The following is an 18,328-nucleotide window of genomic DNA, read 5'->3' on the forward strand; positions in this document are numbered from 1 at the left end:
CAGTTGTTATGGAAACGAGGCTGGTAACAAAAGCTGGACACACGGGCACAGGGGGAGAGAATAGGGAGGAGAGACGGAGAGAAAAAGAGGGAGATGTGTCTGAATAAACATAAACATGCAGAGAGGAGCAGGGCAGGAAAGAGAAAGGGAGAGAGGTCTGAATAAATAAAAACATGCAGAGGGGGGATGGCGAGAGACATTGAGGTCACAAAATGACGGCTCCATCTGCAATAATAAATAACAAAAGATAATACTGGGTTTTTGTCATTCTAGGAAGGATGTTGAGCCTCAGAGGTGTATGCCTGTGTGTGTGTGTGTGTAAATGTGTGTGTGTATTTGGACCGAGTGGGAGAATGCAATTGATAGATAATACATGGATCTGCTTCACAAGCTGGAGAATACTGAAAAGCACAAATTGTTCACAGAAAAGCCTCCCAAAAAGCCTGAAATTGTGCACGAGTGTGTGTGTGAGTGCGGGAACGTCATCTCTCTGAGGGCTCATATTATGTTAACCACTTAGACCAACATCAAACACTCTCTCGCTCGCTCGCACACACACACACACACACACACACACTCACACTTCAGTACGTGCATGAAGGTGCCAGCCATATAAATAGGGAGTCCCAAAGCGATGGATATAAAGAGAAGGGGACCAATGGAGAGAGAGAGAAAAAGGGAATAGAGATTTAAAATTCAAAGGACAGAGGGAGTGGGGTGACTGAAAAAAAAAGATGAGGGAAAGAGCGGGGTGAAAAAGTGGGAGAGTGCAAGAACAGGAGGGAGTGTGGACAGCTGGATATGGAAGGATCAATAGATGGCGTAAAGTGTATGTTCATTGATTTACTTACAGCGAGAGAGTGATGGGGAGAAAAAATGAGAGGAGAGAAAAGGCAGGGAGAGGAAGAGAGGAAAAAAGGAAATAATAAAATAGAATTGGACAAAGTGAGGGGTTATAAACACAAAACTAATGCTTTATTTTTCAAAACTAGTAACAAAAAGTTAGATAAACCTACAAATAACTACTGGCAATAGCATTTTAGCCACTTTGAGCTGTTTTTATTTTCATTTGTCTGCCAACAAATCCAAAAGACAACTGGTTAATGGGAAAAAAAAAAGTTCTGACAAAGTTAACAAACAAAGCACCAACCAGACTCAATTTAACACTCAAAAAAGCCAATAAGCCGTGAAGCAGAGGCTGCAAGTCCTGCTTCCTTTTCCCAAAAAACTCACAGACCACCAAGCTAACTAGCCCTTTAACAACAGCCCAGACATGTTATGGCCAAAATACACCAGATGCGTCTCCGGTCCGGCTCCACTCCGTCACAGCACCGTGTCATAGTCATTTCTAGTCAATGTGTCAACTCACTAGATCACCCCATTGTGGTTGGCTGTGTTCCTGCTCCGACAGGTCGCAGCATATATATCATAATCCTATTGCTAGAGCTGTGACACGTCAGTTCACCATAGGGCAGATTGAGGAGGACAGAAAGACATGCACAGAAAATATATAATAGCACCCAGTGACTTTCAGTGTCAAAACCAGATCATATTTAGCTCGACTGCAGCAACAAACTGACATAATGAGAAGAGCCAGACCAGGAGTCAACAGGTTTGAGGTTTTACAGCCTAACGTGAATGGAAAGACGTGCATTGAGTGGGAAACATGGAGACTCCTCGGTCTCACGTCTGAACACACAGCAGGTGTGAGATGACGAATGCAGTCAATATCAAACAGAGCTGGGCTGAAGTGGGCACACGTCAGGTGTATTCTTTATGTTACAACTCACATCATACTTGTGACAATATTTTCAAATATTTCTTCACACCTCTCCTTCCCCCTTCATCTCTCTTTCTCTTTATACACATCAACAGTAACATAAATATTGCAGCAGTATTTGAATTAGCACTGCTTATTTAGGTACGCCTTCTTACTCATCATCCTCCAACCTAATGGGAAGAATGCATCTTTTTCTTCTTCTTTTTTTAAAATATTCCATTATAAAAACAATTTATTCCCAGTCATGACCTGCGACTAGTGGTCCACAAACCACAATTTGAGAAAATCTACCTTTAATGGTAGTGATTTGCTGATATTCACTGGCCAAAGTTTTGCAGTTACACAGCTTTTCTGTGGTCTGAAGTCCTTTGTGTTTTGTAGTTTGCATTGCATTGGATTTATGTTGGGTGTATACTTATACAATCACCTCAGGAACTTCAGCATATGGACAACAGGACCTGGGGCTAAACCCTTGAACCTTCCATAGAAAGATGGCTGACTCAACCACTGAGCCATAGACCCCCTAGGTTTTACACGAGGTATCAAATGTATCCATTCACATTCACATTATAACAAATGTTATCTTGAGATGCTGAAAAAGGTCAGGTCTTGATCATACTTTTTGTTTATAATTTTTTTACACAGGATCAATCCCATCTTATTAGGAGACTGTAGTGCACTTTGATTTCTCAGCTGGTGCATTCAAACAAAGTCAAAGACTTTCCAAAAACTGGACACTTCTCAACCCCAATGGTCGCCATCTTGGCTCTGTAGAGGAAGGGGCAGTAACGGATCAAACAATGATCATTGGTTGTAATCTATGAATAGCAGAACACCTGTGAATATGATGCAACAGTGTCAGGATTTTAATGAAATGGTGGGGGGGCAGGGGGGTCTAAGGGGCCATATACACAACAACGGTTTTAGGGTGAAACATACAAGTTCTGTTGCTTTTCAGCCTCGTGTTAACATGGAAACGGCCTTTCAGCCAACCTAAAATGCAAACTTTTGAAAACGGCCTCCAGAGTGGGATTTTTTCTGAAATGCTCCAGAGACTGTTGTAGTGTAGCCTTAACAGTAAGCTGGCGTTTTGAGTGGAAACGCTGGCGTCACACTCCGCTTCGCGTGAACGCATACAACAGGACATAATCAGCTCAACTCTACTTCGATGGAGATCTCCCAAAAGCGGCTTCTGGACAAGACAATTATTGCACCACCTAGAGGCCTGGCATGCTTACTACAGTGTTTTCAGTCCCTCAGTTTACATGTGAACGCAGAATTTTTTCATTGCGTTTAAGCGTTTTTGGATGAAACATTGTCATATAAACAGGGCCTTACTCAGCAGTTTTAAAGATATTAATATGATGAGTTTACCCAATCAGAGGTAGACCTCAGCTGTTGGTGAGGAGGCTCAAAGCTCACCCCATTTCCAGTTTAGTCCCTGTTGACAATTTGCTTCACAGCACTGTTTCAGAAACAGACAGGTGATGTCATGGAGACTACATCCATGTATTTTACGGTCTATGGAGGGAACACACTTGCGCACTCAAAAAGGTAAGTGTTTGTACAGAAGGACACGAATTGGGACTCAGCCTTTGTCTAGTCTTAACCAAGCGGCGACCTCTGGTCTGAGAATATGAGACAATACGGAAGACAATGCTAAAATCTGCTGTTTCTCGAGTGTTCGCTTGAGGCTGGCTCCGGAAGTAGCGGAAGTCACATACACAGCAAGCCAAAAAAAGCAGTTTTCAAAGCAGGAATTAACCTATTTACAGCCTGGTTCAAAAAACGTCTCCTGTCTGAGTCGCTAATTTTTCTACCAGCTCCCACTGTACAGGGGTGAATTTTTTTCTAACCCAGCCGTTTAGAGGATATTAAGATCGCGAGCTCCACCAATAACAGGCACAGCTGGGGGTCACGTGACATCCGGCGCCCTATGGCTGTAGGCAAAGCCCTTGCCACTACCAATATGGCCGCTATAGCCGATGTGCTTCATTTTCTGTTTCAGAAACAGACGGGTGACGTCGGCGAGACTACGTCCATGTTTTATACAGTCTATGGTTTTAACCCTTCGTTTGCAGAGGACTTAGTGAGTTACAGGGGCAAGGAAGGACAAAACTGCAACTGGGAGAAATCCAGAGCAGAACCAGGTTTTATGTTGAAAACCCACAAGCTCCAACGAGGTTAGGATTGTAATGTAGGACAGAGTGAAATGCAGTAAGTCATGGCTTTAACTGAACTCGCTAGAGAGGGTTGGGGTTGGGTCAATTTGTGTAGTGTGAAAGATGTGTGTTTGAAGCATAGACTTTGGATGTTTGCATGATGTAAAGCTGTTTTAAAAATATTAACTTATTGACACCCCTAACCCTCCTGCCTGGGTCGCAATAGATGTTAAAAAGTCACCCATGTACACATGTGGATAGGACAACGTATGAAACTGAACTATGTCAAACAAATTGTGTCTGTAGGTGAAATTAGTCACCATCCTGATAAATGTTCAGATACATTTTTCAGGGTTGGATTTTAGTTTTAATTGGTTAGTTTCTGTAACTTCTAACAAGCACAAGTGTCCATCTCAAACTCAGTTGAGAGGCTGCGATCTGGTTAGCAGAAGGGGGTGGGATGTCAAAGCAGGAGCCGCAAGAGCTGATAGCTACTGTGCAGAGTCTGGCATCAAGTGTGCAAGATGTCAGCTCTTGTTGCAGGGGATTGTGGCTTCATGTTGGTGCAGTGGGAGAAGGTCAAAGCAACAACTTTGTACGCAGCCAACTAATTTTTTTTACAAGCCAATCACAGCAAAACACAACTAGATTAGGCTACAAGGGAAATCACTCAAACAAAGGCCCCAAACCCTTCAGAAAGATCTCTCCAAAGCTGAATATGAAACTATACAGTTATGTTGTAGCATTCTTTATTTAACCTAATGAAAAAATTGTTGAATTGGCCCTTTAATGCTCCAACTGCAGTGGTTAATTAGGTTAAATTTAGTAGTTTTGGAGGCCTCGATGTCACAGTGATGGCAAGAAGAGACAAACCAAATGTGTCTGAGCAGGAAGTGAGGAGCAGGTTAGAACTGAGTGTGTGTGTGAGACAGGCCGACAGATAGAAAGAGGACTGTATTCATATATGTGTGTGTGAAAGTGTGTGTGTGTGTGTGTGTGAGAGAGAGATGGGAGTATGAAAGAGAGAGACAGAAGTGTGTTCAAATAGCTCAGGGCAAGGTGACAGAGAGAAACGAGCGGACAGAGAGGGATAACAAGCTCATGGGGGGGAAGAGTGTGTGTGTGTGTGTGTGTGTGTGTGTGTGTGTGTGTGTGTGTGTGTGTGTGTGTGTGTGTGTGTGTATGTGTTAGAGTGAGGGGAAAAAGGAAGAGACAGAGGGTGGAAGGGTAGAGGGATAGAGGAAGTTTAGAGAACAAAAACAAAAACTATGTGTGTGTGTGTGTGTGTGTGTGTGTGTGTGTGTGTGTGTGCGTGTGTGTGTGTGTGTGTGTGTGTGGACGGCCAAAGGTGTCAGAGTGTGCTGTTTGGCTTAATGATAACCCACTGGGCATGTAGGTCATAACGGTTTGTGTCTCAAAGCTATGACTGTATGCCTGTGTGCATCCATTAGCTGGAATGTGTGTGAGTGAGTGTGTGTGAGTGTGTGTGTGTAAATAGAAACTCAGCAGACACACATGCACATGTAAAGTGGGTCTCTCAGAGAGTGTTTAAGAGTGTGTTTGGTCAGAGGTTGAAGAAGCAGTTTTTCTAGCGTAGGGGACTCTCTTCCTCTCTTTTACACACACACATACACACACACACACACACACACACTGCAAATCCAGATTTTGGCACACACAAACGCACATACACACACCAACAGCTGCCCTTCATGTCATACATGCACATGTGATCCACCATGTATGGCACTAAATTATGCACAAACACACACACATCTCTTCCTTTTTGATCTCTCATGATAACACACACACATTGGCTCTCTCATACACACACACACACACACACACACTGGGGGAAGCTATTATGCTCTCAGGCTGGAGTGTTTTGATGGTATAATTGCAGTGACCAGTGAGGAGAAAGAGACAGAGGGAGGGATGGAGAGAGGGATGGGGATGGAGGCAGAGAAAAAGAGGAGAGTGCTGACACTCTCAGCATGCTAATGTTGTGAGGCTCTACCCCCCACTCCCTGATTTCATCCATCCATCCATCTCTCTCTTTGTCTCTCCATCTTTCCTCTCTGTCTCCCATCCTCTGCGTTTCACAGGTGCAGCACTAGAAAGAGGGAGAGGTGGGGGATGAGAGGAAAAGAGGGATATGTAACAGGACAGAGCAATGCTATCTCTCACTTTCTCTGCCATCCCTCCATCCTCTTCAAGCTCCCCACAATGCTCAAAACAAAGCATGAAAAAAAGAGGTAAGGGGGGATGAAAATAGAGGAAGAGGGAGGGTCAGTATTTCCATCCCTTTATAACAATGGAGGGATGATCTCTGCTTATCCTCTAATCACATTCCTCCTTCTTTCCTCTCCTCTATCCTCTCTGTTATCTCCCGCTCCCCGCAACCCCTCTATTTTCTCATCTGGAGAGAGAAAGGATAGCCTTTTCCTCTTGCCGGCCTCCCTTTTTTGTCAGCTCTCCATCTGTTTGTCCTTCCAGTCCTCCCTCTATCACTCTCTTCTCCCCAGAGAGGGGATTCTGCTGTTTGGAGCTGATTTCATTCCTCTTTTTTTTCTCTCTTTTGCTCCCCATTTCCTCCTCTTTTTTCTCTCTGAGCTGAATCTCTTCCTGTCAGTTGAAAATAAAAAGTTAATGTAGAAAAGAAGCTCTTTTATGTGCATTCAAAACACGCAGAGTGAAACTGCTGCTAAAGAAGACTAGCACAGTATTCGCTGCATCTAGGATTACTGTAAACATGTGTCAGTCAGAGCATTCAACACCAAACCATAATGCAACTTGTGATGAACGTTTAGCAGCCTACATTGGCGCAAGCAAATTTTCTCATTTTTACATATGTAGTTTGAAGGAGTGACTGGCTTCTACACAACATTCTGAATTGCATACAAGCAAAATCAGAGGTTAAAAAATCAGTGTTAGCTTCAGTTTACAAAGAATTCTATCAACATTACAACTTCCAGTTTCCTGGACAGATTCTGCTTTGCTTTGAGAACTGCTCAGCTGACAAAACCAAGCATGAAACTGAACTGATTATTAATTAGTGGTCAACACAGTGATTGACGATTGTCTGCACTTTTTTTAATAACCAACAGTGCCCCCTGGAGGTACTGCTTCGCTACTACAACTATTACTTCTGCACAATACAGAAGTAAAACACTGTAGTGTTTTACCAAAGTGTTAAAGATCCCATATTCTGCTCCTTTTCTGCTGTTTAATATGGATCATTGATGTCTTCATGAAATGGTAGTAACATGTTTTGGTCCAAAAAGCCAGTAAATCAAGCACAGCAGCATTGTTTCCAGGCTCTCATAGCCCCTCTGTTCAGAACACTCTGATTTAGTGGGCGTGGCCTTCATATGTAAATGAGCCACTGCTGATACCACCCCGCTCTTCAGCGTCACTGAGAGCAGCACCACGAGCTCCAAGTGCACAATGTTTAGAAAACGGCAAAGCTCGTTTACCGTAACATTACAAGCTAAAACAACAGGCTAACCGCAGCTAAAGTTAGCATCCTGAAGCTAACTCAGAGACAGGGAGGACACTGAGGAACAGCTCTTACATCTGCTCCACAACACACAGCATTTAAAATACTCACATTTCCAGGGTCTGAGGTTTGTCGGTGGATGGTTGGTAATGCGCCTGGATTCAGGACCAGTCTATTCGCTAGCCCTCTGTTGGACTGTCCAAAGTTGGAAAAGCACACTAGTGTACTAGCACACACATGAACAGTTTTACTGAGTGTAGCTGGCACATTTCCTTGATAAACGAACTCTAGTCACCCAGTCTTGTCTTCTTCCAAGATGGAAAGCTTGTGTATGGAACTATGTGGCTGTCTACAGCCAAAAACAGAGTGGAGCAGTGGGGAGGGGGTTCGGGGGTATCTGCTCCGGTGGACCAATCAGGTCAGACTTCCTCCCGATTGGTCAAAAAAGGGAATCCCTGGCGTCGACAAATGCCCAAACAGCTCGTTTTAGGTCAGGATTTTACATTCACAAGCACTACTAAGTACAGTTTTTATCATTAAATATCACATTTTGTGGGCTGGGAGGAAAGCCAAAGACCCACAAATTTCACTAAAAGACTTAATAAAGTGATTTTTACATAATACAAGACCTTAAAACAATACAAATATCATAATACTTCAGTGGTCCATACATGTAATGACTATTCATTTAATTTGAATAGATAGCATTTATCTTAACTTTATGACATGGTCTAATGAGTCACTACTTCTGGTTGGTGCATAGAAGATAACAAGATACACTTGCAAAGGACAATAAACACATCTTGGCGCGTAATATACAGTGCAGGTGAAGTTCTAGAGTCAAGGTGCCATAGAAGCAATAAATACAAGAGGTACACACTAGTTTCTAAGTCAGAGTCGTCAGTTGCATAGTCAGTAGCAGTTATTATACAGTTTTAATTAGTTGTATTTGTTAAAAGAAATTAAAGATTAACCACCATACCTGAGAGGAATTTTTGTGGAGGGGTTGAAGGTCACAGGCAGCTTCTGATTTACGTTGTTTTTTCATGGGGACCATCATTCAGTGCATGTGCTGCTGTTCTATGTTCTGTGCCAGATTATTTTCTGACTACCAAGTTGACAACCTCTGGATCTCGCCTCGTTAGATGGATTTATCACCTGAAAGCTTGAGCACAGTGGTTGGTGTTATCTGCACACCATAGAATAGAGATGGAGGTGTGACTGTGCCATGAGTGTTAAATGGGATATTCTATTAAACTCTCTGTTGATGCCATAGAAGTGATTGTTCCTATTAAGGCCAACTTATGTGCCCTGGTTGTGTTACTTACTCTACTAATGAATTCAGTTATCGCTTTTAACAAATACACATATCCCATTGTCTTAAATTAAAATCATTTATTACCAAAACATCGTTGTGCAAAATGCAAATTACAGATATACATACACATTACTGTATTGAACAATAAAACATTTAAAAGGAAGGCCAATACTTAATCAGGAGTAAGACATAAGTAAAGATAAAAAGAGGTAAATCATCCATCAATTAAAAAGCTTCAGGTTATTTTCACTTTCCAGTTATTTTAGCTTTGTAAATACTTCGTACCTCAGGAGTGTGTTCACCTCTGACTGTGTGTGTATATGTGCGTGTGTGTGCTTGTTTTGTACCTGAATTAGGATGTGTCTTCACTTTATAGAGCAGTGCCAAAAGACAGTACATGTGTACACATAGTGTGATGTGTAGTGTGGAAGTAAGAGATCCTGTTTCACAGTCCTGAGCGCCTTTGTTTTTGATCTGCTTTCATTTGTGTTAACAGTGAATATCATGACTTAGTGCATCTAAAGATCCTGGGTATGTGTGTGTGTAGGTGTGTGAGTGTGTGTGGGCGAGGAGTGGCTGTCGACCAACATCTCAGTGTGCTTCAGATACTGGGCGGTTCGTCTCATCACGGACTCCTTTCGTTTTGGATCTGGGTCTCCTAGACACAGAGATGGATGCAGGTAGGATAGAGAGCATCAGTGTTAGTTCTCCAAGTATGGTGCCTATATCATTCTTGAAAACTCACCAAACTTGTCACATGCATCAGTCCTGGCAAAAAAAAAGCATGATTCCAGTGCTTTTGTAATGATACATGCCCCACAGACCTAGGGACGGGTATCAAATTAGGTACTTTTATACGTACCGACCGAATTCTGTCAAAAGTACCGGGTACCAATTCATGTAAAACCAAAAGGTACCATGTTTAGGTACCTAAATGCATCCATGAGACTGTGAGGGAGTGGAAGAGTAGGCTGGACAACATAGGATTGCACGGTTATATAATTAAGAATCAATATGTTAAATAAAATGTTTATATTTTATTATTAAACCAATTTATATTTTTTACCACATTAACACAAACAAGTACCCAAAATTGGCAGCGTTGAGTACCGGTACCAATTGGCAGTTATAGGGGCATCGGTATTGTGTTGTGTGGAAAGGTACCCACCCCTACAGAGCGCCCCCTATGACTTAAAACTGCAGCCCCTTCAGCTACTTTCACCGTCATGAATGTTTTTGTGCATACCCATCATGCCAAGTCCTACAAAAATGTCTCTTATCATAATGGTCAGATCTAAACAGGAAGTTCGGACACTCAAGTTCAAAGTTAGATTACTTTGATTCGCAAAAACTTGTCTTCGATAGCAGTTTTTTTATCGGATCAACTCCAAATTGGGTTTGCGTGAACAAAAAACATTGACGATGAAAAGCTACTGAAATATTTTTCCTAACTCAATGAATGGGGCCAGGGAGGATGGCCTGGGTTGACATTTTGTTCAGACTTGCAATTTATTTGCGCATTTAACATGCAAAGACCTACAAAAAGTATAATACTGTCAAGGTGAAATAAGCACAGTAAGTTCGGAAATTTAAGTTGAATGTCAGATTTTGCCGACTCCCAGGAACTCATTCTCAGATTTTTTTGGATCAACTCCAAATTATTGTGTATACTAGACACAATAGGATTTTTTATAACTTAATGAGTGTGGCCTGAACAGGCGACTAAAGTTAACCATTTTTCTGCAGCATGCAAACCTTTGTTGCACAGTGTCAGTGTTGGCTCAGAAGCTAAATGCACACACGCTGAGTGTCGCAGTCCTGATAACAGGAAGTCATATGTCTTACAGTGTGTCGAATTACCCCTACCTTTTTGAACATATAGTTTTCAATTTAGCACAGCAATATTTTTCACACCTTGATGTGGTATCGTTTCTCCGGCCGTGTCCTCTTGTTTAAGAATGCATCTCTGGCACGGCATTAAAATGTAATGTACCGCCAATTGGTCGTTGTAAATCCTTCATGGAAGGTCCAAACTGCTTCCTATTTCATATGAACAATCAAGGTCCTCCTCCTAACACATCTCTAACTTCAGCCTAGCGCCACCCTCAGGAAAGACATAAAACTACCTTTCACGTACATCATCCAATCCTCTCCAAACTATACACATGGCCCAATTCTGTACAATTCTGCACATGTTGTGGTCACCATCTATTGGACACAGCCCCCCCCTCCCCAACATGTTCGTGGACATTTTAAACAGAGATCCTGCTGCACAGCAACTGCAACATGCAGCAACCACAACCCCGACGAGTGCATATATGTGTTTTCAAAAGGCCTTCACAGGTGAGGGCCCTTTATCACTGCTTGCAGCTTTACTAATAACTATATTATTTAATTATTTACTACACATTTTTTCCTCACTTGTTCCTGTTTTCTTCTTCTTTTTGTATTTTAAGACTCTGCCTTTAAATCACCCGTGCATATTCACAGGTTCGGGGCATTTTTCTACTGGTCTTGTATTTTATTCAAGGAGTGAATCAGAACGCATACACAGTGGAAAAAATTGCTCAATGGCAGCGGTGGGATTCGAACCCACGCCCCCGAAGAGACTGGAGCCTTAATCCAGCGCCTTAGACCGCTCGGCCACGCTACCACATAACATCACTGCTAGCACTGTTCAAAAATGACATATTTGTACAGTTTTGAATTACTGACTGATTTTTAAAGTTTTCTTTTGATCCAAAACTTGCTGTAATATTGTGTTAAATGGTTTATTCTTTTCAATCAAACAAAAAAAGTTGTCTAACTTTAATATTTTAATGGTATCACTGGTCTATATTTACTGTATATACAATCTAAATAACCAATTAAATTTTATTAGGTCACACTTCAGACCATTTATCAAAGTGTTACCATGAACTTTCTGAAGCTTTTTTGCTGACAAAGTTGTGCTCTGTCACTTACAAGACCACACAGTTGAGCCATAAATAGGGGACAGAGTTCAGTCTGACAGACAGGTGGATCAATACTGGGAAGGCGGAACTTGACACTAAACACTTGTAACGTATACTTTTTTTTTACAGACAGACTGAAACAAAAGACACACATAACTACACTCACCCTGCAGTCTACACAGTTTTTCCTATGCTTTTTTTCCTTTGCTTTTATTCAGGAAACACTGGCCTCAATAACAGTTTCATGAAAGTATTTTCAATCCATAGTTATATCCAGAGACAACATGATACATTACAGATACATTATTGAGAATCTCTGGCACCAGTTCAACTTTAAACAGAGCACAACAGAGTTGACTGTATTGTTCTTAGTGACCATGAAAACGTCCTGGCAGCGGTGGGATTCGAACCCACGCCCCCGAAGAGACTGGAGCCTTAATCCAGCGCCTTAGACCGCTCGGCCACGCTACCCCTACTCCACCTTCCGGTAATGCCAGAACAGGAAGTTGTTCTAATGAATCATCTATTGGTGACGAAGCAGATTTAAAGCAGTGTAACGCACACTTTATCTTTGCTAAGCAGAACAGTGAACACGGGGACGGCATCGCTGCATGGATTTTCCATGAGGTCACGGCTGACATGGCATGCATGCGCTATTTTGAAGTGTGCACCTCCCTGCATGTTTACATCAGCTGTGTGACATAGAATCAGTGTAGTGAAGTGTGAGCAGCACATTAGTATGCGGTGCAGAGATAACAAGTCAGTGCAGTTAAATGCACAATATAATTTGTGCTGTCACACTGTTTTGCACATGGAGTTTGTCTTTTGCAATGAGCTCATGGTCACTATAGCAACAAAGCTGGCTCTAGTTTGTAGAGTATTGGTCATGTCAGAGTTGATTCAGGTAAAATGCCCTCCCTCCCTCTTGTCCCGTGAACATTTTTCTGAATACCTCCACGTGTTATCTCACCTTGTACTCCAGTGATGAGTATATCCACTGCTGTCCTGTACCCTCGAATGGCAGCACTGAATTCTCCTTTCTTCTCCTGCTCCATGGCAGAGGTGAGCTCAGTGGCAGCTTGGTTCAAGTAGCCCACATCTCCTCCGCCCAGGCTGGATGGTGGCAGCGAGAACAACTCTGAGTAGTCACAGGAGGGATTGGATTCACCTGAAATAGAGAAGAGAAAGAGTAAGCCAGAAGGATTTTCAAGTGAGTGCACACAGCTTATTGGCAAAAACTTCACTTAGTGACGGTAGAAGTTAAACACAGCCTTTGCAGACTGGAGCCTTCAGGTTCACTGAGGAAAATCGTACAAACAGCTTGTGCTTTGAGAGTTTGGGGGAAGCGTCATGTCTTTATGTAATCTTTGTTTATTGTTTTACATGAGGCAGTGGACATTTATTTTCACCTTCTTTATAGCAGGGATCAAAGACAGCCAGGTCATTATCAGACAGTGGAGGTGGACCTTCCTCCTTAGGGGATGGAACCTGCTCCTCTGCCACAGAGTCAAACAGGGAATCAAATTCTTCCTGGGCCTCTTGTGATTGATGATTCCTCACCGGAGAGGAATATGGGGAAGGAACTGTGGGTGCGAACATGTGCCACATTGTAAAAATGATAAAGGTAAATTAAGTGAATTAGTTATGCTGCATCTTCTGTCATACTCATGTCATCCAGCTCTGCATCATCAAGCTCCTGTTGCTCATCTCCTTTAGGGGAGCCGCCCATCTCGCTGTAAGCTTCAGCTGCTACCTCAGGCTCTCCAACTTCTAATCCCACATTGCCACCTAGGTCTTGGGGTAAGGTTGGAGCCTCCCTCCCTTCCTCCTCTTCTGCAGGTTCACAGTCTGAGGCCCTTCGCTTGGGAAGGGGGATAAGAGGTGGAGGCAGAGGCCCCTCAGATGACATGGGGGTGGGATCTAGAGGTCTTGTGACTTCACCGCCCTGAAAGGAGGTAGCGAAACGAGATGAGGATGTAGAGAATTTTTTTAAGTATTCCAGTGATATGAGAATAAAAATGTGAGTTATCTCACTCTAAAGAATTCTTTAAGCTGTGGGCTGTTGTAGAGTGCAGGTATGCTGGTAGTAAACAGGAGCATGGCCTCTGTGGCCTTCCTCCTTTCCTCAATCACAGCTTCATCGAACCTTCCTGAAAAAAAACAGACAAGGAATTATCTACTAAAACGGAAAAAAAATTAAATCAATCAAAATAACTTTCAGGTCATAGTTTGCAGCATAACTGAGCAAATATTCCAGGACATTGTTACTGAGATTCTGATTCCCTAGTAACACAGAACGTAAAAGGAACATTAGCTTTTGGTTGTCTAAAGGTTAGTTAGAACCAAACCAAGATCTAATGCTAAGAGAACGTTTACCCTTGGTTACAGTGAAACCATACAAAGCCTTATGTTCTCTTAACGTTAAGAGAACCAAAACATTCTCCAGTGGTTGCAGTCCTACCTTCACACAACATTGGGTTGGTTGATGTTTGGTTGTTTTTTGGTTAACCGAGAACGATGAGTAACTGTGCTGACAAAAGGATCCTCTTCATTGATATTTTACTTTTAGGCTCCTAATTTGCATGTAGCCTACGTAAAGTGCCTGTTTACGTGACAATGACAGCCTGGGAGTGCTTTTCAAGTCTAGATGGGAAATTCCAGACATTTAAAGTGTTATAAGCCTAAAGTGTGAATGAAGAAACTGGAGGACAAACATTTTCTTTTTGCATCATTATCTATGTGGAAATGATAATTTACACATTGCCACATGAATGCTGTCAGAGTTTGGACCAATGTTTGTTGCTTTTAGGTTTTAATTTCATTTGTTTTTAGTGTTAATGTGCTGAAAATGCACTATATAAAAAAATTGCTTTAATATTTGTTGTAAGCAGGCACAGTGCTGTCAGTACAGCCACTACCTTGTTATAAAACATGACAGCCTGTCCTTAAAACCACTTAAAAACCCTGCAAGACACCAAGAGGAAATGTCATAAGAGTGATGCTGAAATGCTTAAAACAGATCCCCACTCAAAACAGACAGCAGACTAAGATGGGATGATTGCATAAAAAAAAGGTACTTATACATACATCGAGGGCTTTTTCAATCTGAAATTTTCAAACTGTCTGTATTATATTGTGAGGGTTTATTATTTCAGCATGTGTCATGCAAACTCATCTCTCAGCACTTTGTGATTGGCCCACTTTACCAAATACTTGTGCTCGGGGAAATGGCGGAAACTCCTCCTGTCTTCTGAACAGGTTCTTGTGTGTGTAGGCCAGCTCCCCATGGAGCTTCTTGAGCTCTGAGAACCTCCTCCACACAACCACCTCCTTTACATCTTCGGGGTGGCGCTTGGACACAAACTACAATCCAAATAGAAGAAAAAATGTCAATTAATCAAATAAATGCAGGTGGAAAAGTAAGTGTCTGATCAGCTTTAGGACTCATTTGCAAATATTAAAGGAAAGCATGATGATTTTGTGGGCAACATTAGAGTAACATGATAGGTGTAAAATTTAATGCAATGTTGAAAACAACTCTGACAGATCATGAGAAAGTTGTGTGTAAATAAGTTTTCTTAACATAGGAGAGTGTTATGAAAGACTCTGGACTATGAAGATATTATCCTCATGGATTTTGCATGCATGCCACTCTTGACCACGAGATAATCGTCCTGTCACGGGGTGCTGGAGCTCAAGAACTGCATCACAAGTTCTGTCTGCTTTGCTTGAGTTCTCATTTTGCACCACATCTCTACATAAAAGCCACATTGTGTGTTTTTCCATCCGTCAAACCCAGCTGTGGGGCGTTTGTGTCCACACAACCAAAAGTGTGTCCGATGAATGCCACTTATGCTGATAGTGTTCAAGGATACAACACTCTAAACAATATATCTTAACGTATTCTGAAACGTAGTTCAACGAAGGTGTGCTGTCTTAAGAGAGGGATATTAATCATAACAGTATCATAGTTTTATACGCTGCATTAGAAAGATAAATAAGGTATACCAACCCTTGCTGACACTTTGTACTCGGTATGTCCCTTCTCGTGGGTGCGTGGGTCGGTAACGGTGAAAAAGCGGTAGTATTCATCTTTGGCTTTTCGTGACATTTCTGTTTCAGGTAACAACAGAACAGCAGCGTGTTTCGGCGCCAGAGGCTGAGATGTCAACGCTTTATTAGCTCTGTTGTGATTCCTCCTCTTTACACACTTCCTGGTAGGTGACGTTGACAAATGCGTGATTGCGTATGCGGATGCACTTTGTTCGACGTTAAAAGCTGTAGTCAGTTTAACTTTATCAGATTTTTAATGGAAGCGGATGCATTGAATTGTATTCATCAGTTATGAATAATGGCTACTGAAACACTAACTTTTACACGAGAAGGCCATTTATCGTGCTTGTAACAGAAACGCTGTAATTTACACGTAGCAGGCCCCAGAATTGTCCAGTTATACACAGTTAACATCAAATTTTTATGTAAGCTGAAAAATGAGCAGGCACAAAAGTATGTGACACAGATATTCTAAATAAAAAAAAATGTAGGATGTTTCTTTTCTTTTTTTTTTCTTCTCTAAAAACAGTTATCTTTCTCGTATTTAATGTCCTTAAATTATTGCACAAATGCCAAAGCCCAGAAGACCAAAAATGTATGCACAGAATATGAACTGTGAAAAATATATATATTTTATTTTTGTACTTTTTTGTTCTGAACATGAAGTTTGAGCCTCGAGATTTTTTTTTTGTATGTATACATTGTTATATATTTTTTCAATTAAAAATAATAATAATAATATTAAAAACAACAACAACAAAAAACAGTTTTCTTCAAAGTAACATAATTGGATGAGTTATGTTTAATTGTTTTTTTTTATGTTGTTGCAAATTATTTTTATAAGTGTAAATTCCTTAAAAACATGGGATCATTTTGCAAATGACCCAAATGTGCAAGCATGAACTGTATAAACTAAGCCATTGACAAGAGTTTGACTAGCTGCGGTTAAAGTAGTAAAAGGTACAAAAGCTACATTTAAAATCTCCACACAGACATTATATGCATTTCAATGCAGAGAATTCAATTATCCATGCAATGTCTTTTAAATTAAACTAAAAACCACTTTACATAGAAACAGAAATGTAGGAACTAATCAAATACTGCAGAGGGCAGTAGAAGTTCATGTTAAGCACAGTCAGCTGACATGTAAAAAGGACCTGATAGTGAACATGCATTGTATATCTGTAACTTATTTTTCAAACTGTTTTTTTAAATTGAAAAATTATTGATGTTAACACTTATATCTGAATTCAATTTCCTAAAATATAAACAAACTTGTCTGTTTGTACAAAGTGCGACCGTCTGTCACAGAGGCTAAAATTAGAGAGGAACAATAAGGTTCAGGCTTGATCCTGTTTGAGACAATGCAACAAAGAGATCAGCAGCAAACATTCACTGTAATACTGAGAAAGTTCCAGCTGTGTGCCCATGTCATGTAACAATGCTTCATACCTTATTCTCAATATGCTATTTTCAGCTGTTCTTTATAATCACATAGCACTCAAAGAACCTCAAATACTAGGTATATATTTATGTGTTTATTTTTCACAAAACAATTTATTGTTTATAGGCTCACACTGAATTATGGGCATCAAAACAACAGGTTGCTGTAACAAAGTCAGTACTTTCATTGAGCCTTACTGTGTGTTGGAGACTTAAAGGTCACCATGTTAGCCTACACAGTTGCTGTTGACTTTTCTGGTCATTACCTGTTAAATTGAAGGGAAAACGTGTTGCTCACACAAATGAGATAAATGTTTAATTTCAGGTGAACAGTTTTCTTTACTTGTGAATAACTGACAGACCCAGAAACCAGCCAGACAGGCAGCAGTGAGAAACTGCTTAGTGTATTGCAGCTTATGTTGTCACAGAGCGGTGCTTTATCTGTTGGATGGCTCATGCAGCACATAGATCCATGTACCTCAATGAGATGTTTTAATGGTTAAAATAGCAGAGGATGGTTTCGATCCATCGACCTCTGGGTTATGGGCCCAGCACGCTTCCGCTGCGCCACTCTGCTCTCTGTCATTGTGCTGTAGTGGCAATGTATTGTGTGAGTGGAGCTGTTTGTAATTCTACTCACAGAAGTCTGTTACATAACAGCTATTGTGTCCTGCTTTAGAAAAAGGCGTGCTGGTAGGAGGAGCAAAGGGAGCTGAGAGAAGAAAACAGAAGAAAAGTGTTGAAACACATCTCAACTGGTTGAGTGAGCGATGTTTTTGCCAAGATACTCATATTACCATATACTACCAGAAAGATGTGCTGCTCGAATCTGTCTGCTATCTGCTGTCTTGTTTTTCATATATGTAAGTGGTTTGTGTGAGCTTATGTGCTAATGCGGGGTAGCAATTAGTGTTTGCTGTACATAGTGGCTCTCCATTCATGCAGGCAAGGACTAGAGAGGGTGGCTCTGCACACTGAACAGTCTGTCCTTTGTGTGTGAGGGAAAACCAGGCCACAAACAGGAACAAACACACACACACTAAAAAAACAACCCAATACATCACAGACAACAAAGGAAAATTAAGATTAGAATGGACTGAAAATGTAGAACGAGCATGG

The 18,328-nt window shown here is 41.3% G+C and overlaps 1 protein-coding gene and 2 non-coding genes across 3 annotated transcripts; all 3 read right to left on the reverse strand.

Annotated features, from left to right (window-relative positions):
• Window positions 1–8,854: 8,854 nt before the first annotated feature.
• Window positions 8,855–15,971, reverse strand: snx15 (sorting nexin 15). The gene is made up of 7 exons (XM_074698902.1): window positions 15,726–15,971; window positions 14,920–15,076; window positions 13,748–13,863; window positions 13,379–13,658; window positions 13,123–13,296; window positions 12,684–12,881; window positions 8,855–9,417 (listed from the first exon to the last, which is right to left on the reverse strand). Exons 1-7 carry the CDS (start codon window positions 15,822–15,824, stop codon window positions 9,278–9,280), a joined length of 1,164 nt encoding a protein of 387 aa, XP_074555003.1. The 5' UTR covers window positions 15,825–15,971; the 3' UTR covers window positions 8,855–9,277.
• Window positions 11,331–11,412, reverse strand: trnal-aag (transfer RNA leucine (anticodon AAG)). Its single transcript has one exon. It is a non-coding gene; the product is annotated as a tRNA-Leu (tRNA).
• Window positions 12,103–12,184, reverse strand: trnal-aag (transfer RNA leucine (anticodon AAG)). The gene has a single exon. It is a non-coding gene; the product is annotated as a tRNA-Leu (tRNA).
• Window positions 15,972–18,328: the final 2,357 nt, after the last annotated feature.

This window comes from Halichoeres trimaculatus, unplaced genomic scaffold (assembly GCF_033239565.1).
Source record: "Halichoeres trimaculatus isolate MK-OKI-2021-1 unplaced genomic scaffold, fHalTri1.1 fHalTri1_scaffold_22, whole genome shotgun sequence".
NCBI lineage: Eukaryota > Metazoa > Chordata > Actinopteri > Labriformes > Labridae > Halichoeres > Halichoeres trimaculatus.